The sequence below is a fragment of the Trifolium pratense genome, linkage group LG6 (assembly GCF_020283565.1).
Source record: "Trifolium pratense cultivar HEN17-A07 linkage group LG6, ARS_RC_1.1, whole genome shotgun sequence".
Classification (NCBI taxonomy): Eukaryota; Viridiplantae; Streptophyta; class Magnoliopsida; order Fabales; family Fabaceae; genus Trifolium; species Trifolium pratense.
The window spans coordinates 29,632,105-29,660,062 of record NC_060064.1 but is presented as its reverse complement, the minus strand read 5'-3'; the positions used below and the strand labels follow the sequence as shown (position 1 = coordinate 29,660,062).

Sequence of the window (27,958 nt, the reverse complement as noted above, 5' to 3'; positions counted from 1 at the left end):
CAACATAAGAAATAGTCAAAGTCTTTTCAAGCTTATGGGAAAATATTGTTGGAAGCATAAAGAATGGGATATGTCCATTTGAAGGCCCTTCTTGAAAAGGTTTGGCCAACATAAGTCTACACAGAGGAGTCTTCTTAGAGTAAGCTACCTCAATGCCAGTAATGTTCCTAACTGTAAGGTGAAAAACGAAAGGATTAATGTACAGAAGGGTTAACCAACCACCATAACTGATGTCGTAAAAATCTCTTAATCGAGACCAATCATGTGTCAAATTTTTTTTGAATTCTTTCTTTCAACAGAAACTTGAATTTCATTTCTATTTAAATCCTGCAAAAAGATGGAGCGACCGATGATTGGACCAAAGCAGCGAGCAAAGATTGTCAGGCAATTTCGCTCGATGCTGCACAACGAACACCACATTGAGAAGAGGAAAATATTAAGAATATGGAATGAGGAGACCATTTAGTACAAAACCATTTTTTAAAAAATTCATCACCACTTACACTCATTGGATCAAATTTCATGTAACATGTCTTCGTCATCATTGCATAAGGTCGTAAATCATAATGCAATTTGTCATATCGATGGTTGATAGCTGTACAATACAAAAGATTCATATATGATTCAATGTAATAAGCTGTCCAAATTATGATATGTTCATACTTTGAATTTTTTTCTATATATACAATCCATCAATTATGTGTAGTTGAGAAAAAACAACTTCCAAGTTAAAATGATATTATGCAATATGAATATATGTGATGTACTAGAGTGTAAGAATAATGATAGGGGTCTAGTTGCATATATTTTTACATGGCTTGTTCTTGAGGAACATATCATTCATATTATTCCTAAGAGGTATCAACAATAGTTATGTGTACTTGAGAAAAAACAACTCACAAAGATACAATATGAACATACATGTAGTATACTATCATTCCTATTACTCCTAAAACCATTTTAATCAATTCATGATTGGTCTAGTAATTTCCAATATCCCTTATAAGAATAATCAATTCATGATACAATTTTAAAGATGTTACTATTTTTTTTTTTTAAAAAAAAAACTATCTTCATATTTAATTGTTTCAATTGAGACTCATTTGTTACATTGATTTGAACAAACTAAAGAAGAAGACCACGAAACATAAGTTCAAGAATGTTGATCGGATGGTTTTGGTTATTTGGTTTGTTCTTGAGGAACCTATCATTCATATTATTGGTAAAAGATATCAACAATTCGTTGATACTATTTTAATTGATAATATAATTTTAAAATGTATTATTTTTTAAAATTATATCATTTCTATCTAATTGTTTCAATTGAAGATCATTTGTTATATTGCTTTCAACAAACTAAAGAAGAATACCACAAATCAAAAGTTGAAGAATGATTATCATATGATATTGGTTATTGTACTAAACAATTCGTTGAAAGTAATTAACCCACACAAAAAAAAAAGGAAGCTAAGTGAAACAAAATCTTAGAACAAAAGTTGCACGATGCAAATCACATGATGGTGATTATTTTACCAAACAATTGATTAAAACTAATTAACACATACCAAGAAAAGGAAGCTAATTGATACTAAATCTTAGAACAAAAGTTCCATAAGGAATATCACATAGTGTTGACAACAGTTCCAAGGTAAAACGGATCAATCCTAATTTAACACAAATTTACTAAACCATTGTTTGAATTTAATTCATCTATCATGAACAGTTTATTGTTTCACTGCTTATTTATAAGTCTACCACATGATCTCTATTAATTGTGAATAAGAAGATGATATTATGTAAGTACATATGATATGAAATCAGTTTTTAAGTCTTTTTTTATTAAGTGTCAGTTTCAACATGAGATTAATAATATGGAATGTTTTATGTAGAGTTGAATGTGAGTTAACCATAGAATAGTAATAGTCACCAAGATTAATTTCCATTAAATACATTGTTCACACGTTATGAAGATGGTATTTTTTTTAAGGACGTTATGAAGATGGTTGTATAAGTTACAATTTGATTTTTTTTATATTTCCAAACCAAATGAAATAATTATGAGAGATAATTGCATGTCCTTGTATTGGTTGAAATAAACATAGGATATTAGTTTATAACTTTTTATCTTTTATTCCAATTTTAACCTTAAGCACTTGATGATTGTGAGAGCGGAAAATTGGATCTATCTATAAAAGAGAGTTTTTTAAAATTATATATTTAATGTTACAAATTTATATATTTGGTGCCCCCACTTTGAAAAATCCTGGCTCCGTCACTTGATATCATGATACTTAGAGAGATAGCATTTGGATACTAAGCCACTCTAAGTCTTTCCATTGGGTGGCAGTTCACGCAGTGCAAGTTGGATAAGTAAATGAAGAAGAAGCTTTCACTTGATATGTGATCCAAGTTGATTGGTAGGAAAGACCATTTCTGTAGTGAAATGAAAAAGGTGTTTTTTTGCAAGCATGTATATAAGGGACACTGTAACAATGAAACTTATTGGGTATGTTATTTATTTGCTATCAATATGCATATGTTGAACTATTGTGCAAAAAAGAATAAACACATAAACCTCTATATGGATATAGAGTGCTTGACATATAGCATAGAAAATCAAGAAACTTCATAAGTGGTGTACATACATTATAAAACCCCCGGTAACTAAAAACTATATAAGCGTCGCGCAGTAATTATAAACGTCTCTATTAGAAGCATAAAAAAAATTACGAACCTTCGTCGATACTCGGTTATGGAAGTATGGTGCAAAAATCAGAAACCTTTATATAAGTTGCTTGTCGATATGTAGAGATTGTAAACATCTGCATATATTATAAATCTCTACATCGATATCTATACACTGATATGAGGCGCGAAAATTTAAGATGAGATTATCGAAAGATATTATTCAGTAAGTGTGAATTATATGATGACATTATCTAAATATTAGCGAAAAATTATAAATATCTTCATTGATATATATATATATATATATATATATATATATATATATATATATATATATATATATATATATATATATATATATATATATATGTTAATATATGATGTAGAGATTAAGAAACTCTCTATTAAAAGTTGGCCTTAAGCGAAAAAAAATTAAGAAACTCTATACGCAGCGAGCATAAATTATAGACCTCTATATTGAAGGATACAAAAATTACGAATCTATATTGATACTCGGAGGACGATTGAAAAAAAAACTATGAATCTCGATCGATACTCGGAGGTTCATAAATCGTGCAATAAGGTGGTACATCAAATTGTTAGACATCTATCGATACTCAGAGGGCGAATAAAAAGAAATTGTGAATCTTCATTGATACTCAGAGGTTTAAAAATAGTGCAATAATTAAAAATCTCTCCATATCGCGTAAAAACCTTAAACTTGTATAGATTAAGAGACTATCCATTAAAGATTTACCTGAATCGAAAGAATTAACAAATTCTATAAGCATTGAGCGTAAATTATAAACCTATATGTTAACAGCGCATAAAAATTACGAACTTTTGTCGATACTCGAATGATGCGGAGATACTTTGTACTCAATTAGGAAAAAAAAGGAAGGAAATGCAAAGGAAATTTTGTAAAGATTTGGTGTTGAAAGCGGAAAAAGTAACAAACTCTATAAGCAGCGTGCATTAATTACAAACCTCATTGTTAGAAGGGTACACAAATTAGAAACGTCTATTGATACTGGAACGGCTAATAAGTAAGAATCATATGTATATCTCAATATCGCACATAAACTACAAATCTTGATATTAGGAAAGCTTAAAAATTACAATGAAACTCTATAAGCAAGGCGCATGAATCATAAACATGTCCATTAGAAGGATACAAAAACTATGAGATTTTTTTCCTTATAATTTGGGACGGAGGGAGTATATCACTATTGAATTATTTTTACTTTTTTTCTTGTAATCAAATTAGATATTGCTTTTAAAGGTTAACACATGGACGTTGCACTTGAAATTATAATTATGTTTGTTTACATTGTTTGTAACTTTAATCCCAAAAAATCTCAAAGCAGCGATCATCCACTCCAACCCCTTCAACTGTGTTTTTGGAATGATAAAACACTGAAAATTTATACTTATTCAAAGAGGAGAAAAACAAAATAATTGAATTGAAATCTTATCACTATAAATTTAAAAACCTTGAATGCAAATTGAATACATTTAATTAATAAAAGTAAATTGAAAGTTAGATAGAAACCATGATCTATAGCCATTTGAACAATTAATTTGAAATACGAGGAATGTAAATTTAAAAACTTCAAACTACATAATAACAATTAAAGGAAGATTTTTGATAAGTCATTAAGTGAAGGTTGGATAAAATCCATTAAGATAATACCAAATATTTGAAACAAACACACCAATATATTAAAAAGTACATTAAAGTGATCAAATTACACTAACACAAGTCAAGAGTAGGCCACAAAATACTGCTGGGAGACATACAGATGTAAATAACAGCCATCATTCAAAGGATAACTAATAGTGGTTTCTATCCTATCTGAGGATAAACACAGACATACATAACATAATTACGGACAGGTTCATTAGCGGCGAAACAAACTTTGTCACCCTTAACCAAGTAATGTCCTCAACATAAATCAGCCCAACAGCCAAATACCTTGCAAGCAAGTTCACCCTGAGCATCAACGCCAAAAGTTACGCTACATGGATACCGAGTACCAGTATGATCTACCAACACCAATTCGGAAAAAGTAAATGCAACGGCGGATTCACCAAATCCATACCAAGGCAAAACCTATTATAAAAACAACATAAGTTACAATAAGTAAAAATTGGATCAACAAAATAAACAAATGCAGAAACATGATGTCAAAGGCTTATATTCCTCTGTTAAATTTTGATGCATATATTGGTATGCATTAGCAAATTGATAATATTAATCACAATTATTTAATGTAGGCAAAGTGATTAAAATAAATCATGTATTTTTGTAAAATCATTTACCGTAGGCAAAGTGATTAAAATTATCCAGATTTGAATAAAATCATGATGCACAACCGTTGGGCTAATTGCTATAACAACATCAACTGTTGGGCTAATTGTAGACAAATTAAATTATTAATCATCTCATGTTGGCGATCATGGGTGGATCATGTTTCTGGTTTTATCTTTGACGAATATCTTTGAAATAATTTTTTTTTACTTTTTATAGAGGGTACCTTCTTTTTTCTATGTAATACTCATTAATATTCGTGAGAGGTGTTGCAGTTGATTGCATTGTAATATTTGAGATGCTAACATAGTTGAAATGTCAAGTCATTGCATCTTTCTTAGGGATGGCAAAAAAACCCAAACCCGAGAGACCCACCCGAACTCAAACCCAAGTCAACGGGCGAAACCCGATTTGACTGGGTTTGGGTTTGGGTTCGGGTGACACCCGATAATATGGGTGTTGGTTTGGTATCAGTCAAACCCACACCCGAAATATTTTATAATTACCTAATTACCCCCATAATCTCCCTCAATTTCCTTGGAAGACCTTAAATTTTAGTTATAATTTAATTTCTTGAAAGTCTATGTTTGAATTTCCTTGGAAGACCTTAATTTTAGTTGTAATTTAATTCAAAGTCTATGTTGTAATTTAATTTCTTAAATTTGCAAATTATTTTCAAATGTGTTGCGGGTTTGGGTGAAAAAAACCCGAACCCAATGTGTGTGGGCGTGAGTGTTGTTTTGCCACCCGAACAACCTTTGGGTTTGGGTTTGGGTTTGGGTTTGGATGATGATTTCGGGTGTGGGTTTGGTAAGTGTCAAACCCGCACCCATGGGCGCCCGTTGCCATCCCTAATCTTTCTAGCCTTGCATCGTAAAAAGTATATGCATCTCAACCAACCACCTCAATTCACCATCTCAACTAGATATGAGATCAACTTGGCTATATAACTAAGTATAACATGATACTTCTCAAACTCTCCCGTCATATAACATCCCTCATTAACAATGTTAACATGTGCCCTTATGACATAATGTTAATAATGCAAATGTAGAAACTATTTTTTTGAAACATGTGCATTTTAATTTTTAAGCATTAAATTTCATACATTATTAAATATACAATTTCTATATTAAAATATTCAAACACGTACCCTTAGCACACATTAATACTACGCAACCTCTAATAACCTCTCCTTCAACTCCCATAAAGAATCTCTCTAACATTTATAATAGAAAAATATTTTTGGACTTCAAATTTATAGTCCATTAGGAAAGTTGAGAGAAGATTCTCTCCCGTGCAAATCTGACCAGAGAGGGAACGGTGCATGGGAGAGGGTTGTCTCCAGTAACATTTGTCTCCAGTTAAATCCATTTCATTCATTTTATTTTTTGCATGTGCCTAATTATAACAAAAAAAATGAATAAAGGGTAGATGTTAAAACTGGACACTCTCCCGTGACATTTACACGGGAGACAATCCCCTTCCAACGGTGCATACATCCACCTTCAAAATTTCACTTTTTGACTTTTTAATTTTTTTTATTTACAATCTGATACCCAAAATTAACAGAAGATAATGTAACATTAGAGAATTCATTCTCACGAAAGTTAAAGTTATGAAAAAAAAAATCTTTCATCCCTACATTTAACCCTTCACTCCAACAAACCATTCAATATTCTTATTTTACCCTTTTTATCAATTTTTTTTATCAAGTCCCTTTTTATCATTTTATTTCATCTACTGTATTCATGAATTAATTTGCAAAAATAACATAGAAAAATTAATGTTATAGTACATTTGAAAAGGCCAGTAGGCCACGAGAAGTGCATGAATTAATTAACTAAAGTCAATGATATTATTATGCACAAAAAAAAAGTCAATGATATTTAAAACAATAATTATAAGAATAATGCTAGCAATACACTTTTTAACAAACACATTTCAATACACTCTCTTTTATTGGTTGAAATTCACATGGGTCCCATAAAAAAATGTGGACCCATATAACTTTTATGAGACCCATATAAATTTTAACCAATAAAAGAGAGTGTGTTAGAGTGTGTTTGTTAAAGAGTGTGTTGCTAGCACTCCTCATAATTATAAACATATTTAATATCACCAATAATAAAAATAAAAATCACCAATCAAGATCATTATAACCTTTCAAAGATTTTTATCATTCCCTCTTCATTCATTCCCTAACTTTCAACTCTTTCTCACCGACGTGCAACCCATTTCAATGGCCACCGCCGATAACCTTTCCACCGACAGCGGCTTCACTCGCCCTGAGATGTACACTGAAAAACTCGCCGGCACCGTCGACGCTTACGACCGTCACGTTTTCCTCTACTACAAAAACCACCTCTCCTGGCCACCACGTGTCGAAGCTTCCGACGATGATCCTCTTCCCAAACTCGTCGCTGCTACGTTTAGAGCTCGTAAGAACGACTTAGCTCTCAAGGTTCGTTTCGCTCTCTATTTCGCTTCAAATCAATTTCAATCGGTTTTGGTTTTCTTGCTCTGATTTCGTTTGGTTTGGTTTTGGTAGACGAAGATCACTGTGTGTGAAGCAAGTGAGGAAGCTGGTTTCGCTGATGGTGACGTTTTGATTTTCCCTGAAATGATTAAATATAGGTGAACAAGAAATTTTGCGAGTGATTATTTATTAGGGTTACGTTTATTTCTATTTTGTTATATATATATATGGTACTACTAGTAGGAATACTTAATTTGAAATTTAATCTATTATGAGTATTTAATTGATATCAGATTCTATGCTTCTAACATATAAGGAATGTTTTCTAAGTTGTGTATTTACTAGTATTTAGAAACTACTAGCTCCACCAGTTAGTTGGTACGGTTTGATCCCCTCCAACTGCGATCAGGATGGGCTGGAACCACTTGATGCCAGAACTGACCCCCGAACCAAATTAAGCTGGTGGTGAAAGCCAAAAAAAAAAAAAAAAAAAAAGAAAAGAAAAGAAAGCTCCGATCATTTTTACAAGAGACAAAATTCACTTTTTGATTCATTGAATTGAATAACTGAAGTATCTGGTTTATACACTGGTTATTTAATGAATTAAAAAAGTGAATTGACTTTATAAAAAGGAAATCGAGGTAGTATAACAGTATGGATTTTCTTGTGTAAATGATTTCCTTTAATAGCGTAATGGAGTGTATAGAACCGATACTTCAAGTCGAAAGTGTGTCTAACACATGTCACCGGGTACATACCTGTTACCGATACCTTTAATAGCCATTTTTTCTTATTATTTTATTGTGAGTGAAATTTGGGTCTTTCGCTTATATATATTAATATAATAATATATGATAATATAATAGTAGTTGTGTATTTAAGTTTCTTTGCTGTTGTAATCATCCCCAATTTTTTACTTTTTAAACATTTATTGTGATGTTTTTGTTGTAAATTGAACACCAACTCATGTTTTTGATTGACGTGCGCACCTTAACTTTTTTATAAATTGCCGTACTATCATACCCGTGTTTGTACCGGGTACCATACCCATACCTAGGCAACATAGCATGTCAGTGTTCGACAATCATTCAACACCGACACATAGTTTCATTCAATCACTTCCATCTTCTCAAATTATTAACTGTGTCGGTGTTAGTCCTACATCTGCTTTCCATGTTTGCGTCCATGCTTATTAGGTTAAATTTTGAAGATTGTACTTATATATTTTGAGATCGTATGGCGACTGGAGTTGCAACTTGCAAGGGTTTTTTCTACTTAGAGTTTTCTTGTTTTTTGTTTCTTCTTTAAGTGATGATATTTCTGTGTAGGTGGAATTTTTAAACTTACTCAAACTGATATTTAGTTGAAGTGATGTGTCTCTATTAAATTTGGTCTTCATTGATGAATAAGGGTTTTTTATGTTAAGAATTTTCTGTTTGTTTCTGAGGTTAATTTTCTTTTTTCCTTTAATTGAAAGGGGTTTGGTGGAATCAAATGTTGAGAGCTTTTTCGAAGATGTTTTGGTGAATGGTAAACCATGGGCTATTGGAGTGCCGGAGGTTTTAACTGGTTCACATGTTTATGTATGTGCCCATGGAAGTCGTGATGTTAGATGTGGTACTTGTGGGCCACTTCTCATCAAGAATTTTAATGAGGAAATCGAACTTCGAGGTCTGAAGGATCAAATATCTGTTACTGCTTGTTCTCACATTGGTGGGCACAAGTATGCTGGAAATGTAATCATCTACAGTCCAGGACCAGATGGAAAAACTATTGGTCACTGGTAAGCTCATAAACTTGCATAGTTGCATCCTCAGATTTCAAAGCAGTTCACTGCCGATGGTTTAATTGTAACGTGTAATAATTGTTTACAGGTACGGCTATGTTACTCCTAATGATGTTCCTGATTTGTTGGATCAACACATTGCAAAAGGAGAGGTCATACAAAGACTTTGGAGGTTGGTACTTTTGTGATTATGCATTTTGTATTTTTTAATAAATGAAAATTTGAAGGATCATTGTTTGTAGGAAAATGTTAACATGTGCCCTTTAGGAGTCTAAACAAAAGTATTCTTTGATTTGTTACTGAACTATAGTGTTGACTTATAAAAATGATCATGGTTTGAGATGTGTTTTGAGGAGTGTTTGGATCATCGGAGACTGCTCCATCCTTATTACCTTTTTTAGCTCTTAACAATGGATTATTTTCAAGTTTTTGAGTTGTTGTCTCTATTTTCCCACCCTCTTCTGTCCATTTTTTTGGCATCGATCAAAAACTTAATATGTATTTATCCAGTGATGGCGAAAATGTGGCCTATAGTTTGATGATCTCCATTTGCTATGTATTTCTTATACAGTGTGATTGGAAATGAGGTGAAATATATTTCTGTTTGTTGCCATTTCAAGGACTTGGTTGAACTTTGTATAGAGTAATAAAAGATAGTAGTTATGTATTCCTTTATCTTGGCCTCTTGCCACATCATGTTTGACAGTGTTATATAAAAATAGTTATGTAATTCTTTATCGTGCTGGTGAATTGTGGTTGGTTGTCTGTATAAAATAATTTTATTCTAACTGTTCATATCCTTTACTCTCTCTCTCTCTCTCTCTCCAACTATAACACTGTCAAACATGATGTGGCAAGAGGCCGCAAAAATCATTCTTGTGTGAGAGTGACAGGATTAAATTTCAGCCTGTAGATTTAAATTAATGGCTGAAATTAGGTTTATTAAGTGACTTCACGTTACCTTCTCCAACCTATTCCAGCAAAAATGCAGCCAACAGATCCGTCTTCTCTTCTTCCATTAACCCAGTCCACCTATTCTTCTTCCTCCATTAATGTTTTCTACAACCACCATCTCATCTCGTCTTCTTTACCAACCCCTCTGAGACTCATATCTCATGTCCAATTCCAATATGTCTTCTTTCTCTTTCAATGACAACGTCAACAAGTCTTCGATCTCTTTTGACACTGTTGTTTCTTTTCAGTTTGCAACCTTCAATTTTTCTTTGTTTGCTCAAAATTATACTGTAAAAATTTCAATTGAGGAGTAACAATTGTTTTTGGCCCCTTTTAGTCAATTTCTATTTGGGCATACCAATTTCAATTTAGGCATAGAATTTGATTTGAAACTTGCATTCGGGATTGGGGAAGGCAATTTCAATGTAGTTATGTCATCTAATATGCTGGAAACATTCCCTGGAGATGGAACTTGGAGCCACCACCATAAATTTAATAATGAAATATTTTTCAAAATCTCTACCACCATAAATTTGAAATCTTTGTATCAAAATACTCAAGCAAAAACTGTAAAAATGACTCCGATGAAATATTGTTTTCTTCTTTTTTTTTAAATCCCTACCACCACATTAACAATTTAAGAGTCCAAAATCAAGAAACATAAAACATAAGAAAAAAAAAGGAAAGAAGTGAAGAGCAGACATGGGAGCTGTGATGAAAAATGCGATGATACAGAGATGGACGAAGAAAGTTTGATTTTGGAGATGACATGGGTGAAAATGAGTGTCACGTGAGAATTTTTACTTAATAACTTAATCTGAACCATTGATTTAGATCTGATCGTTGAGAATATTTCCTCTCACTCTCACTTAAGAAAGGGCTTCCTCACTTGATATATTCCTTTATCTTGGCCTCTTGGACAGAGGTGATTATTTATGAATAACATTTCAGGCCTACTAAAAAGCCTATGAGCAGCACGTAAATCAAATATGGATATAGTGGTGTTTTCATTCAACCATTTTCCATGAACTTGATTCTCATTCATCTATCAGATGCTACATTGTGCTTTATTTCCTTTGTTATGATTATTTAATTGAATCCGTTTATTTCCTTTGTAATGTAATACACAGTGGCTTTACGCACTTTTATTTAGTAGCACACCATCTATGATGCCATTTAGTAGCATAATGTAATTACTGCATTGTTGGCACATCCTTTATAACAGAGTTGTATTAGTTAAGCTTATTTAAATTGTTGTAGGGGACAAATGGGGCCGTCTGTACCAGAAGTGGAGGGAGCGAATGACCAGAAACTTGTTAATGGAGGACTTGCTAATGGAGACCATGCCAACAAGACTGAAAAGAAGATTGAAAGTGACAGTGTGAGCAGGGACGAAAATGTGACTGGTGGTTGCTGCCAGGGTGCTAATGGGGTTTCTTGTTGCAGTTTTCCAAGTCCTGCACAAACCAACAAGACTAAGGAGAGCAAAATCTGTAAGAATTGGCCTGTATTGAAGGAGCGTGATGTTCTCACAGCTGTTGGTGTGCTTGGAGCTGTGGCTGCTGTTGCTGTGGCTTACAAACTTTACAGAAGGTCAGGATGAATTAAGCTCTAATAATGTGTTATAGTGCTGTTTGGAGACATTTTTTTTTGGTCGATGTACAATGAAGCAAGAAATAATTACGAAAACCAGCTATACGAAGACTACGAAATATTGGTATGTCAAAGGATGATAGTAAAAGTCTAGCAACAGATATAGTGATAAAAGCTTTATTGTTCTTTTTGAATTCAACACAATTATTGATTGTATACGCTGCTGGGTGTCCCCTTATGTTTGCGTTACTGATATTCTATTAATTCGAAGTTTTTTGTGATGAAAGCTTAGGGATGTTATTTCTGTTACTGTGCTACACTGCTGAAACGTGAAACAGGGTCAAAGAAAATTGCCTTGATTTGAAGATATTGAATTTAGGAAATGATAAATGGTACAACAAGATTTGTGGTCGAAATTGCACAATCCGTGTTTTTCGATTTGATTTGAAGATATTGAATTTATATTCATTACGATGCTACCTGTGGAAAATGCTATTTGGTCAGAAAATAATTTTGTTGGAATTGAGCGAATTAGTTGGCAGCTTACAGTTACATGTAGGGTCTGTTTGGTAAAAATAAGCTATAAGCTAGCTGATAGCTGATAAGTTAGCTGATAGCTGAAAAGCTAGCTTATAGCTGATAGCTGAAAAGCTAGCTTATTGAAATTAAAGTGTTTGGTAAAATTAGCTTTTAAAGTGGTTATTAAATATAAAATTACATAATTGATAGTGGGTAGTTTATTTTTTAGAGTGGGTAGTTATTAAATTAAAGGGTAAAAATGGAATAAAGTGTAAAAAGCTATAAGCTATAAGCTCAAATGCTACTTGAAATAGCATCTGAAAAAAAGCTATAAGCTAGTACAAAAAACTTGTTACCAAACACCTCTAATTTTTTGAAACAAGCTTATAAGCTCATATAATAAGCTATAAGCTAGCTTATTTGTGTTACCAAACAGAGCCGTAGTTTATATTTTTTTTCTTTCACTTTGACCCAAAATAAAATTTGGCCCTCAAAACATTATTAGTTAACATAAATGTAAATCAAATTTAAAATTGAAATGAACATAGCAATTAGCAAGAGACGTGTTTATCGTCATTGCATTGTGGTGGTCGTAATGATGATCAAATGTTTTGAGACACTGTAGTAGTACATCGTTTAGCTTCAGTGGCAGCAATGACGGTGCAAAACATTATCAATTCATGTGTTGTGTGAAGGTCTTTTGAATGATCCGATTTATTTTTTTAAAAACAACTTCTAAATGATCATTGAAAGTTCCTGTTTCTTTGGTGACTAAAAACTTAGATAAGACACTTATCAAATTTTTTTTTTTATAACCCTGACAACAAAAATGACTCACCTTTTCAATTTTTTTCTTCAACATGTCCTACTTTTTTATCTAAGGCATTGAATGTGCCATCCCAATGGTGTGACAAATGAAGGGATGAGACATCTCTAATGGCGCGTCTATAGAAGGATAGCACCATCTCCAATGGTGCAACATGAACTAGGATGAACCATCTCAATAGTGTGTCCATGAAAGGATAACACCCATCCGCAATGGCGTGACTTGAGTCTTGAACTTTGTTTTTTTTTTTTCCTTCTTTTTTTAGGATTTGAGAATTAAAAATTAATTAATATTTCTTTATTAGTCTATGAATACATTAATCTCTTAACCAACTCAACTAATTCAACCAATATCTTTATTCTCCGTCTTACTCACCATCTCTATAAATACCACATCCTACAACTTCTTTTCTTACTCAACTCACTTCTCATTCCACTACTCATTCTACTATTTCATTTATCTCTCATCTCACTTCTTAATTTACTAGTTCATTTTTGACTTGAGCAGTTTAACTAGGAATGACACTATATCCTTTAAAGCCCGACATGTTTTGGCACGTGTTCTGTTTGGTAGAATTATTCAAGATATGGAAAGTTAAGTTTGACATGACCACAAAGACATAAAACAATTTTTGGGTGTTTTCAAGCAGCACGTCCTAAGGATTTTTTTTCTTTCTTTATATCCCTATTGATGAATTAGATCAGCATATATCACCAATAGAGTATCGTACTATTCTTAATGAATGAGATGTAGTACGTCACAAAATTGCATGTGTAATATTAGAGAAGGAAATCTTAATCCATCGATATTAGTGGGGTATTGTTGGAACAAGTGTGTAACTTGTAGAGGAAAACTTGGTAGAAATATGAACACAAATGAAGAACTATGTGTGAATTGAAAAAAACTTCAATTAGTCCCACATTGGTTGGAACACACACATGAGTAGTGTTTATATACTAGGTCACTACTTGGGGTATGCCCCAAAGAAGTACTCAGTTTTGTAAACGGGGCACACCATGTCGAATATTACACACGCGCGCGCCGCCATCTCGGGCGGGGCTTGGTGATATATTAATTTTTTAATATCCAGAAGTGGAAAAATAATTATTAATTATTTTTCACTATGTGTGTTGCGTTTAAAAAAAAATCGCACATGTTTTGTGTGCTTCGACCAAGTCTTGTAACGGATACAGAGGGGGCCGAATTTTTTGGCCGCGTTTGGTTTGCTGACAGATCAAGGCTCCCAAGAAATCCTCCCTTTATTTTCAGTTCAATTCTTTGCTCTGTAAATACTCTTCAGTTACCACTTTGTTGTTTCACAAAAAGTGGTTGTTACCACTTCGAATTGATATTTGTATATCAATATAGACTGGTTCATTAACCATCGAAGATGTTTTTCTGCATGTTTTCTACGGTGCAGTAGTTAACGGTATTTGTTGAATTGACTGTTTTATCCTAGGGACTTCACGGTTGATAGTCTACCTTGCACAATTTAAGTAGTGCCGTGAAACATCTTAAAGAGTGTATCGAACCGCGACTCGGCCAGTAATTTTGGTAGTGCCAGCAAATAGTGGTGCTTTTCTCTCCTTGTTTGCGTGTTTTAACTTTTATTTTAAAATTTATAAACATGTGGCTGGTTATGGTACATTAGATTCATCACGCGGACCACATTGTTCCAAAATCAGGGTGACTTTCCCGCTATAAAGTCACATAATCCCGGTAACCCTATACCAACAGACGCACGCACAGTCAAGTAGTTTATGAGAAGAAGCAGAGTTTCGTTGAAACAGAAATCAGAAGAAGAATTGTGGCAATGACCAACAAAAAGCGAAAGAGAAACAACAACAACAACAACAAAAATGATGTATCAAAAAAGAATCAGCAAGAAATTTCTTCAGCTTCTTCTACTCCTAAGCGAACAAAGTCAAATCAACCCTCCAATTTTCTCGAAAAGGCATACCTAAAACTTAACCTTTTTATTTATTAATTTCTTAAATTTATTTTTTCAGAGTTTTATTTCAGATTTTGGTTTTGCAGATGCGAGCGAGGTTATCTGGTGGCCACTTTAGGATGATTAACGAGAAGCTCTACACTTGCACGTATGTTGTTATTCTTATGTTATTTATCACTCATTGCTGCAATTCATTTATTCTTATGGCATTCATTGGTAAGTAAAAAATAGCAGATAGCCGATAAACTAGCTTACCAGCTAGCTTATAACTTACCCGTCCGTTTGAATTAACTTATTTTTGAGCTAATGCGAAACAACTTATGCAAATAAATAAACTTTTATTTATTATTATAAGCTTTCAAGTAGTTTATGAGAAAATAGCTTATAAAGATACAATTTTTGTTAGTGAAAACTTATGAATTAACACAAAAGTTTATTTATTTGCATAATCCATTTTCATAAGGTAAAAAATAAGCCAAATCCAAACAGGTCCAATGGATAAGCTAGCTTATTGGATTTGTAGTATTTAGTAAAATTAGCTGGTGAACTAGTTTATAAATATGAAATGACATAAAATGACAAGGGTAAAGTTGTGATAAAAACTGATAAGCAATAAGCTGATTGAATTAGTTTATAAAAAAGCTGGCAAAAATAAGCTATAAGGTCGTGAGAAAAAAAGATTACCAAACAGGTTTTTTTTCCTTCAAGATGTGCTTATAAAACATAAGCTATAAGCTCGAAGGTTAGCATTGCCAAATAGAGCATATGGGCATATAGCCGATAAGTGATAAACTAGCATTGCCAAATAGAGCATATGGGCATAAGCTATTAGCTCTTTTGGTAAAAAGTACCCAATAAGTTAGCAGATAGCATATGGGCATATAGCCGATAACTGATAAACTAGTTATAAACTAGCCAATTGAATTAGTAGTTAAATTAATTTATAAATATAAAATCACATTTTTAGTTAAATATTTTTTCAAGTAAGATGTTAGTGTGAAAATGATGCATTGTAGCACCGACACTTCTGATGGAAGGTTGTCCGGGGTCTGACATCGACATGACATTGGCACATATGACTATGTTCAATTAATTCTTTTTTTTTCAAATTTTTACTCGTGTCTATGTGTCGTGTCCTGTCCGGTGTCTGAGTTTGTGTTGGTGCTTCATAGTTTATAAGCTATATGCTTAAGCGCTACTTAAAGTAGCACATGAAAAAAAAAAAACTATAAGCCAGTGTAAAATAGCTCGTGAAAGGACTGTTATTAAACAAATGTACTGTAATTCATAACGTTATACTAACAATTTGAACTTGCCAAACATAGCCTTAGAGTGTGTTTGGATGAGAGAATACTGTTAGGTAATGTAATTTTTTGAGTGAATTAAAATTTTTCTTTGTAAATTTTACAAAGCAAAAATTGAATTATCTCAAAATATTCACTCATCCAAACACGCTCTTAGAGAAAGTTGAGAGGTTCTGCATGGATTCCTTTATGTGATTTGGGCAGTGAATTGGGAAATAAGGCTGATTTTAAATCATTTTTGGATCTCATTATTTCAATGGGATTAGATTACTTGCTTAGATAGACAGTTTTTGGTTTAAATGATCTTGTAACCTGACTTCCTAAACTATTTTCTGGTTTGTCTCCTTCTTTTTTTTTGTAATTATTTTTTGGTTGACAAGAGTTAAGGATCTTTCTTTTTCTTTTCAGTGGGAAGGAGGCACTTAAGTATTTCCGTGAAGATTCATCTTTATTTAACTTGGTAAGGGTTGTTTACATGGACTTTTGTTTTGGATCAATTGTCATTAGACATGACTTACAGTAAGATATAATAGTGTACCTTGATTAGCGTTATTGATACCGACGTAGGAAAAGACTTAAGTAGTTGTGTAGTTTAGTTTGTGATGAAACTCAAATTGAATCCTCCTTTCTTTAGGTAAAATATCCAAAAATCTGCACATAAGTAATTATCAACCATGAAGATAGCTACATGACACATATTTTTTACTTGCATCAAAGTACCTAACATTCGTATAATATAAGATACATTTGGAACAATGGCAAAACATTGAACTGAAAAGTTATAGGAATTTTAGACTTGTCAGGTCTAGTCACCGGAATTTATAGCTTAAACAACAAAATCCACATTGTTAATGATAAAATCAGAGTTAAAAATGTAACTAAAGAAATCAGTGTTAGAATTCACCGAGCAACTTATAATATATGACTATGAGTGTGACTTGCAAGATTAGTGACTTAGCTCCATATCCTCTTACATCTTAGTCTATTAGCTATTTAGCATGTATTGTAATGGTTTGAATTGCTCATTTTTATTAGCTGTCTCAATTGTTTTTCATTTATCTGGATAGTATCATGCAGGGTACAAAACACAAATGTCTAATTGGCCAGAACAGCCAGTTAATGTAATTATTAAGTGGCTGAAAAAACAGAACCCTTCTTTTGTTGTTGCTGATTTTGGTTGTGGTGAGAATTCACTTGATTTTGTTGTTAATTATATATTTTACACAATACCTTTATTTGGATTGTTCACTGCTAATGTTTTCATCTTTCTGTTGCATTTTAGGGGAAGCACTCATTTCCAAAAGCGTGAAGAATACTGTCTTCTCTCTAGACCTTGTCTCCAATGATCCAGATGTAATTGCTTGTGACATGGCAAATGTAAGTTTTGCTAGGCTAATGTACTTTGTATCCGTTGGAGACTAAGTTTATAGCATTGGAAACATCACAGTTAATAGTATATGATTACTTATTTTTTGAGAGTACAAAAGGCTCTCATTAATGCTTATATATTACGAAACTAATACAACGAATCAGGCTTGAAACATGGCATTACAGCCTATGGTGGAAACATGGCAGATATAATAGGTACATTAGTGAAATCATGAAAGGCTGAACGGATTCTGATGGAAACCCAAAAACAGAATAGTGTAGAATGAGGGTATTATTATTGATTAAAAGTAAATGATTACAAGAGTTTTCCCTCCTATAACCCCCGGAGCAAAAGCTCCTTCAGAGAATGAAAATTCTCTGCCCAGTGGAAACCATAACACAGAATACAAACAGTTTGATAAACCCCTCATGACTTCTCTAATTATTGCCCTCACTTATCTATTTCTCTCCCTGGCCGCACTTTCTATAATAAACCTTCCAAGTGACAGGCTAATATGTACTAAGGCCTATATCAGTTATGACATCGGGCCCATTATTCAGGTTTCTAGCAGATTCATTGATATATTGAAGGAAAGTAGAATTTTAGTTTTCTGTCATACTAGTTACGTAATTCTATCGGGCCCATTTCAAGTAGTTATCTTTAGTAAAAAAAATGTACATGTTGGCTTCTGGACTAATTATACTTGCATGTATTTTATTATGATTTTTTTTTCTAATAGTTAGATTGCTTACAAGACATGCTCATTTTTGTGAGTTACTTGCAGACTCCACTAGATTCCTCATCTGCTGATGTTGCTGTGTTCTGTCTTTCACTGATGGGAACCAACTATCAAACTTACCTTGAAGAAGCATACAGGGTGCTTAAGCTAGGGTATTTTTTTCTATAATGAATTAATCGTTTTTAACCTGGCATGCTTTCATGCTTTCCTCGTTATCTAACTTATTGTAGTTTTGAACAGTGGCTGGCTCTTGATAGCAGAAGTAAAGAGCAGGTTTGATCCAAATAATGGAGGTGCAGACCCAGAGAAGTTTTCAAAGGCTATTTCTGAGCTAGGATTTAACTCTGTGAAAAGGGTATGAATATGTTCCATTTAAAAATTGTAGTTAAGATAATATAAAGGGTAAAATAGGAAGAGAAGAAGTTAAACCAAAAGTTGATATCCCCTATAATATATTGTTTGGTTGTACTTACTGATGTTTAAACTTTGCAGGACTTCTCAAATAAAATGTTTATTTTGTTTTACTTCACGAAAAAGGTATGTAACTAATGAATTGCAACGTGATTCCATTTCTCTTGTTTGATTATCTCTTCTGATTTTGCATTTTCGCGTGTAGGAAAAGCACGATTCTAAAAGGAAGAAGGAAATTGAATGGCCATCACTTAAACCTTGTTTATACAAGCGTCGTTGAGACTGATTATTTTATATGTTTATACACTATCATTGTGTGGACGAAAGTCAAATCATATTTGTAGTTAGCATGGCACCTGAATCACAAAAGTTGTTGTATTATTTGGTTCTTTACAATCCAGGTTCTGTACAATTTATTCGTTGATTGATAGGCGCATAGGATTTATGGTTGTTTGACTGAAGAATTTTGAGGAAACTCGTAGAGAGACGTCACATGGTTGCACCTTTGTCGACGCAAAAGTCACATGGTTGCATAGGATTTACGGTTGTTTGAATGAAGAATTTTGAGGAAACTCGTAGAGAGACGTCACATGGTTGCACCTTTGTCGACGTAAAAGTCACTTTTATTGTTTGTTGTTATTCATCGAAAAAAATGTATCAGAACTTAGGGTGTCTAAAAGTCGTTTTACGGTAAGTGGAAATTAATTTTTTTGGTCAAGAAGTGGAAATTATTTCTAAAAATAAAAATTATATGGACCACCTCTACAAATGATCTATCATAGAACATTACTTAAAATATATTTAAAATTTCGACGACGATATACATTGTTATTTGAAAATATAAGTTAATGGTCATTCTTATTTGTACGATTGAAATAATGACATAATCGATACTGATTTGACTAAACCAACAAAAAATAAAAATATAATTTATATTGAACTAACTCCAATTATGTTATTGTTTTAGCCGTAAAGATCAGAAGAGTGATGATTTTGCTATGACACTAGCAGGAATGGATTCTCTCAAGTGTGATTTACACTTGAGAGAATAAAGTGTAATCTAACACCATCTAAATTTATTTTCTCTAAATTGTTATATGTTTCTCTCTCTTGATCAATGGTAACAAACCACACTTTATTCTCTCAAGTGTAAATTACACTTGAGAGAATTCATTCCCGACACTAGCCTTAAAAAAATTTAAGCTGAAGTATTTATGAGAGTAGTTGTTGTGGTATAATACCAATTTTTGGGGTATATTCAACAATACTCATCACCTAATTGTTAAGCCCAAATAAAAGGTGTATTGTTTTCATTTGTAGAGTTGTTACCCCCACACCTACTACAATATTCGATAAGTCACTTATCGGTAAAAAATAGTTGATAAACTAACTAATAAAGAATAAAGTAGTTAATTGAATTTGTAATATTTGATAAAATACTATCATTTTCTCGAGAGAAAAAAATAGGAATATAAATATTTAGGTGAGTTAAGTTTTTGAGACTCGTGCCATTCATCGAGTGCTAAACCTACATCCTTGTCAAATATTATTATCCAAATCCTAACCAACTAATTAAACCAACTTTTATTGTCTCTCCTTTTGTTGCTTTGACAATGAACATTCTTCTTCCTTCCCCACACGCTATTCTAATTTCTACATTTGGAGTCCTTCTTTATGTAGTAAGAGTTCATGTTCATATCCATAAAAAATATGTTGGAGGTTCTTGCTATGTAAACTTATATGATGTGTTGAAACCCTTGTTCAATTTTACATGATGTGGTCTTACTTGTTTTCTTGTGTTTGGATAAGTTTGGTCGGTCATGGTTACCAGGATTAGAAGTGTTTCAATCTAAATGATTTTTCTTCTTAATTAGTTTGGGTGTTACTTTTGGTGTTATAGATTTATATGTTGTAATTTTGTGTTCATCATGCTTTTGTACATATATGATTGAGTGGCTTCCTCCATACTTCATAGAAGGTGGGGAGGATTATTTATTATTTATTAGGTACGGGTACGGTACCGGGCTACCGGCACATACATATATTGATATAGAATACGGTAATTTTATAAAAGTTAAAGTGTGGTTGCATCTCTATAATTGTTTTTAATATAATTATATAAATAAAATTACATTATTAAAATAAATAATTAAACATACAAAAATCCATACTTTAAAAGTAATTCAAATGATAACAAAACATCAAAATTAAAAATTCATTTGTTCAAAAGAGCGGCTTTCGGTTCAGGTTCATCGAGAGAAAAACTAGCAACTTCAAGAATACTAACTCTATTTATTAAATAGATTTCATCCATCTCCACCAATATCTTACATTTAAATAGATTTCATTCATCTTTACCAATATCTTACATTTTTGCTGCTCCTTCATTTTAAATCTTACTCTTTCTCGATAAAAAATCTAAGAAAAAAAATGTCTTTTTTGTGTTTGGCGTACCCCTCGTGTACCTCTTGTACGTGTACCAGAGGAATACACTATGGAAAAAAAATGGCACCGTTTTGGTGCCTACCATACACGTAACGTACAAGTACTGGTACTCATTACGAATCGTAATGATGATACTCTACTTCAAATGGTGTACCCATGATTTATATCTGAACGTGAGTTTAACTGAGTTGGTAAAGACATTACATTATACATACATGATCGAGATTCGAACTAGACACCATACTTATCTACTTTAAGGATGAAATTTCTAACCACGAGACTTGTTTCACAATTTAAGTTTCTTCTAATGATTTATAGTTTTATGTATATGTGCTCAAATGATTTATATTTAGAGTTGTACAAATATTTCTCTTCTTAAATTTGTCTTCTTCATGTATTAAACTTCCACTTTTCTGTTTTTTTATTTTATGGCAAATGCTAAATAGTGCTCTAGGGGCACTAGTTAAAAATTCAAATGTAGAAAGTTTATCTTGAGTATTGTGTAATCAACACATGAAAAGTCTAAATTTTAATTTTTTCAATGCATAACTTCTCTTTTATTTTCTCTTTTAGTTCCTTAACTAGTACCCCAGGCACTAGTTAGCAAGACCCTTATTTTATAAGCAATGCACTTTTCTAGTTGGTGTAGCTGTTACTTTCAAAGGAAACAAGTACCTCATTTTATGAAGAGAAAAAGAACTAGAAATGTTGTCTTCTTTTTCTTTCTTTTTTAATGGAAGAAATGTCTCTTTCTTGTGAACTAGTTTAGCGTCATAAGTCATGCTCTTTTCAACTATGCGAAGAACCTCAATAGAATATTGCTAATATTATTTTTAAACTCGAAAAATTATTTGAAGACAAAATATAAGTACATAAATAAATAAATAAATAATAAAGGAATATTCTCATAAAAAATTAAAATAATAAGGGAATGTTATTCATTAACATATTGGGTCATGCATGTCCCGTCAATCATCCTTGATTCACACGTCCCCATGTCATTTAAAATATGTTTATTCTTTCTTGTTGATTTCTTAATATCATCAAATGTCTAAAATATTGGAAGGATTCCAGGTGTAACAAACATAGCAGCTATGTAGGATCTTTTATTTTCTTGTTTGACTTAAGTCTCCAGCAATGTCCATCTAAGTAGTTCATTAAATATGTGATCAAAATTGGTGTGTCCAAATAAATAAAGGAAAACAATGAAGTTAAGGATGGTTTGGTCGTTGAGGTGGATGAGATAGAGAGTGAAATGATAAGGAGGTTATTAGGAGTTCGATTTCCACATAGTAAAAATTAACAATACTAATTCCAACTCGCCTTGATTGTATTTGCATTCGCTTATCCTATTATAAACCGAGAGAAACTCTGCGAACTCCAACTCGCTTAATTAGGCCGTTTCTTCTAATAAATAGTTTTTTTATTTAGGTATCACAATGCAATACATTCAAACTGTAATCTATTTCTATTATTTTTATATGGACCCATATCGAAAAAACTAAATATAATAAAATTATCTTTCTATGACATTTGTTTTACCATGATATTGGTACGAAATTTCCACCACGATTAACGATGATTAATCTCCGTTGGAGCATAAACGATGAATCGAATCTCAGACCACATGTTTAAGAGGACCAAAATTCTTATCACCTGAACCGATTCAATATTGGTTGACATTTTTTAAATTCATGGAGTATTATAAGAACATTGTATATACCGGTTTATTTGGAGTCCATACCTTGAAATTTAACACTATGGTCCCAATGATGATTAAGAAAAGCTATTAAATGGAATGGATGTATTTATTTGATTTACTGCCATCTCATATTAAGGCTTGAACACACAAAAGTCTTTGTCTTGACGTTAGATTTTGAATTTTTGTTTTCTAGGCATTTCTTCAAAGTTGTTTTACTGAAAGTGAAATGGACAAATAAAGCCAATCCAAAAATGGTGGGTGTACGATCAAGAGGAGTAACCAAGAAAAAAATTGAAGGTCCGGCTAGCTACAAAAACTAAGTTTTTTTCACAAAGAACTATAATCTTTAATTAATTTCTTTTATACAATATTTGATAAACAAACCTATCCAATCGTTGACTCTTTACAATATTTTTTATTAAAATTATTTTAATTTTATGAAAATAATCCCTAAATGATTTGTCATTAATTATAGTATGGTTATCAAACTTGCGGGTAGACCCTTAAACTCGTACGAGTTTACGAGTCTAGAAAGCAAAAGTGAGTGGACTCGTGTATAGAATCAGTTTTTGATAGACTCAGATAGACTCGGGTACACTTGTACAGACTCATATACACTTCGCTCACTAATGTTTGAACAATTCGGTTGCGACGTTTCATGACCACTCTCATCCACTTAGCATTGAGAATTATCATTGGATGATCAAAACTACAAATGTACTAGATGTATTACTAAGAAACCATTAAAATTATCTAGGATTATTATCTCAAGCATTTCACCCTTACATGCCTCATGCTTGGGGGGCTGTGTACCGAACAAAATATCATGGTACCATTCGCCTAAGCCTAATATGCTTAATTGGGCCGCTCATCCAAGTCAGAGAGGCCCAAAAGACCAGGCCATTGAACTAGCCCACTATTCCATATGTTTACTCCACTATCATCTCATTACTCCATACAATCTCTCAAGTACTCATTTCATTATCTCCTATGACATTCCTATATAAGACATCATAATCATCAGGAAAGTAACGTTGCCTAGCACCCTGCTAGTCTGATACTAAATATATACCCCTAAAATCATTAGAGGAACAATTATATATTTTTATTTCTTTTTACTATAATAATAATAATTTTCATAAAACCAAACCAAATCAACAATTATTCAATCTATTTTTATTTTCTAACTAAACTTTATATAAGCATAGTAAGACATTTTCTTTTATAATTTTTTTTCTTCTTCTTTGTTTCTTCATTAGTCTCTATTAATCAATACTCTTAATACGTATCTAAGTGTAGTTTATACAAAACTAAAATTTCAATTGACAGAAACATGACATATTATATATGTATGAGTTTGAATTCAAACCTCGGATACTCTTCACTTATTTACTCTAGGATTTCACCAGACTTTAATCATCTCGAAATCGAATTCTAAAACTTCTTTTCCTATAAATTAGAGGGTTAATACAATTACTAATATCTTTGTTCGATTGTATCGTCACTCATTCATCCAATAGAGAGAGAAGTGACCCTATCTATCTACTTATAAAGTGCAACAAAACGCACACCAAACGGCTATAATTGGCGTTAAGAATTCCAATTACTACAATTTTTTCCAAATTCCAATTACTACAATTTTTTCCAAATTCCAATTACAATACAAAAAACCTCTCTTTTCTGTTCAATTAAGAGAGAGAAACAAACATAGCCTCAAAAACCAAAGATCATTACTGGGTTTTTGCCTCTTTACATTTTTCCTTTTTATTTTTCATTTTTTGTCACCTTTTATTTAAAAGGGTTTTCAATTTACAGTATCCATAAACAAATTCTCCACTTTTCTTTCCTTTTTTGCATTTTCTATTTTTATATATTTTCCAACACGCACACACAAAAAAAAAAACATAAACTTTTGTTTTTGTTTTCGTTGGTTGTTCTTCACCATGTCTGAGAGCTATATTAATTCGAAGAAAACTGATGATATCTGCGATGATGTTTGTGGACAGGTAATTTTTTTCTTTCTTGATTGTGTTTTTTTATTTTTATTTTTATTTAGTTTAATTTCTTTTGCTACTCTACTAAAAAAATGATTTTTGTTTTTTTTTTTTTTTAAAAAATTGGTTATGGTTTTTTGAGTTTCTGTGGTTGGGTTTTGTTGTCAATGCAAAACTGGGAAGTTGATTTTTTTTTTCTGTGTGCGGAAAATTTATCCTTTTTTCAGAACCCAATTCAAATATTTATTGGGTTTTTGTTTTTCTTCAAATTTTAATTGAATTTTTTTATGTAATTGATGATATAATCTTCTTCGCTATTTTTTCCCTTTGTTTATGGGTATTGATGTTTGATTATTTTGCTATTTGTTGTTTGGAATGTACAAATTGTTGATGGGTTTAGCCTTTGATTAATAGACCATTGTGGTTTTTCAAGGTCTGAAATGTAGGTTTTATGTAGCATTGGAATTAGGGTTTTCAATTTGAAATTTTTTTGTTGTTTCCTTTTTAAATGATGGTTGTTTTCATTTGAAGATTATGAAAAAAAAAATGAGAATATGTTGTTTTTTGAACCATTTTCTGTTCAAGTAATGTAATTTCATTTTAATATTTGTATGTTCTGATTGACATGTTCTGATGTAATTTTGTGCAAACAAGGATTTAGCTTAAAGAAATTTTGATGATTAAGTTGTAATTATGGGCTTAGGGATTTTATGTTTTCTATGCAGCAGGGAACACCTGCAGCACTGAGTATGTCGAGACTGAGGTGTATTTTCCGAGGATTGGACTTCAGGACATATATATTCATGTTTGTGATAATCCCGGTAGGCTTCTTTGTTATTTATTTGCATGGTCAGAAAATATCATACTTTCTGAGACCGTTGTGGGAATCTCCACCGAAACCGTTTCATGAAATCCCTCACTATTATCATGAGAATGTGTCGATGAAGTCTCTTTGCAAACTTCATGGGTGGGGAATTCGCGAATCACCTAGACGAGTCTTTGATGCTGTTTTGTTTAGTAATGAAGTTGACATGCTTACTATCCGGTGGAAAGAAATGTATCCGTATGTTTCTCAGTATGTACTTCTCGAATCAAACTCAACGTTTACAGGATTTGTCAAACCGTTGATTTTCGCAAGCAATCGAGACAAGTTCAAGTTTATTGAGGAACGGCTGACATATGGGGTTATTGGTGGAAGATTTAGGAAAAAGGAAAATCCTTTCGTTGAGGAGGCGTATCAAAGAGTTGCCTTGGATCAGCTTCTGAGGATAGCAGGCATTGAAGATGATGATCTTTTGATAATGTCTGATGTTGATGAGATTCCTAGTGCACACACAATTAATCTCTTGAGGTGGTGCGACGAAATCCCTCCGATACTTCACCTTCAACTGAGGAATTACTTGTATTCTTTCGAGTTTTTTCTCGACAACAAAAGTTGGAGAGCGTCAATCCATAGATACCAAGCTGACAAGACAAGGTATGCACACTATAGACAATCCGATCTACTGTTGTCGGATGCTGGCTGGCATTGCAGCTTTTGTTTCCGCCATATCAGTCAATTTGTATTTAAGATGAAAGCTTACAGCCACTACGATCGGGTGCGGTTTCCTCATTACTTAAATCCTGACCGAATTCAGAATGTGATATGTAAAGGGGCTGACTTATTCGACATGCTTCCTGAAGAGTATACATTTAAGGAGATCATCGGAAAACTAGGACCTATTCCTCATTCTTATTCCGCAGTGCATCTTCCTGCATATTTGTTAAATAACGCCGATAGATACAAGTACTTGTTACCTGGTAACTGCAAAAGAGAAAGTGGCTGACTCCAAATGTAGGTGTTTCCTTTAATTTTGGTACAAATTGAGCTTTATTGAATGATTCTTAGGGTCATTCTTTAGAGGGATACTCAGATAGATAAGCCTGATAAGATTTTGAAATTTGACAGGAAACCACTGTTTATCCAATTTTCAATCCTTATGGATTGTGGAGAGACATGTGAGATTCTCAAGTGAGGAGAATGAGGGAAAACTAGTTTTTTTTAATGGCTTTTGGGCAAGCTTTTGTACCTTATCTCTAGGTTTGCATAAACCCTAATAGTTGCTTGTCGTATCCCGAGCTCTTCTTGTGGGAATTTGGATTTTATCGGATAAGTTATACACATAACAACCACTTTGGTTGCTTACTGATTTTAACTTTTAATTCAATTGCTTTTCGACCCCATTTTGATTAGTTTTGAATTTAGATTCCTATTTCCGTTGTATTAACTCATTCTGTCATGCATATTTTGCCATTTTATTTGTTAGAATCATATCAGATATCAAGTGATGCAACTGTTGGAAACACCTGTGCCACTGTTGTCATAACAAACTTGGATTCTCTGCAATGATTGTAGTTCGAGACAATAAGAGTCGTCCAATCTTATCTTCGACCGTTGAGTGAATAAGATTGGATGATGACTCTTATTGTCTTGACTAATTCAAATTTATAATTCGAGTCGTCGTCCAATCTTTATTTGATGTTCGTCTGAGACGCATATCTACGTGAACTTGTGCCTGCTGCATATCCATTTTCCTCAGAATTTGGATATACTACTGCTTTATTGCTACCATAAGGTTTGGTCCCTAAAATTTATGACAAATGAGGCTTTGCATGTCCTATGTCTGTCACATGATTTCCCGCTCCCTGCAAATATTAAAATTTGGTATCATGAAATATACTTTGCATGTCCCATGTCTATGGTATATGTCACATGATATCCCCCTAAGCTTGTAAATATTGACCATAATCAATTTTTACATTTTTTGTCTAAACTTCTTTTTTAATCGTCTTTATCTGCAACTTATATACTCCCTCTGGTGTCAAAATACATGAAAAAAAAAAAACT

At 32.6% G+C, this 27,958-nt stretch overlaps 3 protein-coding genes across 4 annotated transcripts; all 3 read left to right on the top strand.

Annotated features, from left to right (window-relative positions):
* Nucleotides 1-7,128: 7,128 nt before the first annotated feature.
* Nucleotides 7,129-12,097, top strand: LOC123889475 (altered inheritance of mitochondria protein 32-like). The gene is made up of 5 exons (XM_045938823.1): nucleotides 7,129-7,463; nucleotides 7,551-7,636; nucleotides 8,956-9,261; nucleotides 9,353-9,436; nucleotides 11,479-12,097. Exons 1-5 carry the CDS (start codon nucleotides 7,242-7,244, stop codon nucleotides 11,819-11,821), a joined length of 1,041 nt encoding a protein of 346 aa, XP_045794779.1. The 5' UTR covers nucleotides 7,129-7,241; the 3' UTR covers nucleotides 11,822-12,097.
* Nucleotides 12,098-14,891: 2,794 nt separating this feature from the next.
* Nucleotides 14,892-19,364, top strand: LOC123889784 (ribosomal RNA-processing protein 8-like). The gene is made up of 9 exons (XM_045939278.1): nucleotides 14,892-15,110; nucleotides 15,194-15,255; nucleotides 16,820-16,871; nucleotides 17,479-17,593; nucleotides 17,694-17,788; nucleotides 18,565-18,671; nucleotides 18,760-18,874; nucleotides 19,012-19,056; nucleotides 19,136-19,364. The coding sequence occupies exons 1-9, from the start codon at nucleotides 14,970-14,972 to the stop codon at nucleotides 19,208-19,210; spliced, it is 807 nt and encodes a 268-aa protein (XP_045795234.1). The 5' UTR covers nucleotides 14,892-14,969; the 3' UTR covers nucleotides 19,211-19,364.
* Nucleotides 19,365-24,558: 5,194 nt separating this feature from the next.
* Nucleotides 24,559-27,281, top strand: LOC123892578. 2 transcript variants are annotated; one of them, XM_045942397.1, is made up of 2 exons: nucleotides 24,559-25,083; nucleotides 25,800-27,281. In XM_045942397.1, exons 1-2 carry the CDS (start codon nucleotides 25,021-25,023, stop codon nucleotides 26,895-26,897), a joined length of 1,161 nt encoding a protein of 386 aa, XP_045798353.1. In that variant the 5' UTR covers nucleotides 24,559-25,020; the 3' UTR covers nucleotides 26,898-27,281. The 2 variants fall into 2 exon arrangements, with proteins under 2 accessions (XP_045798353.1, XP_045798352.1); XM_045942396.1 differs by having other exon boundaries at nucleotides 25,797-27,281.
* Nucleotides 27,282-27,958: the final 677 nt, after the last annotated feature.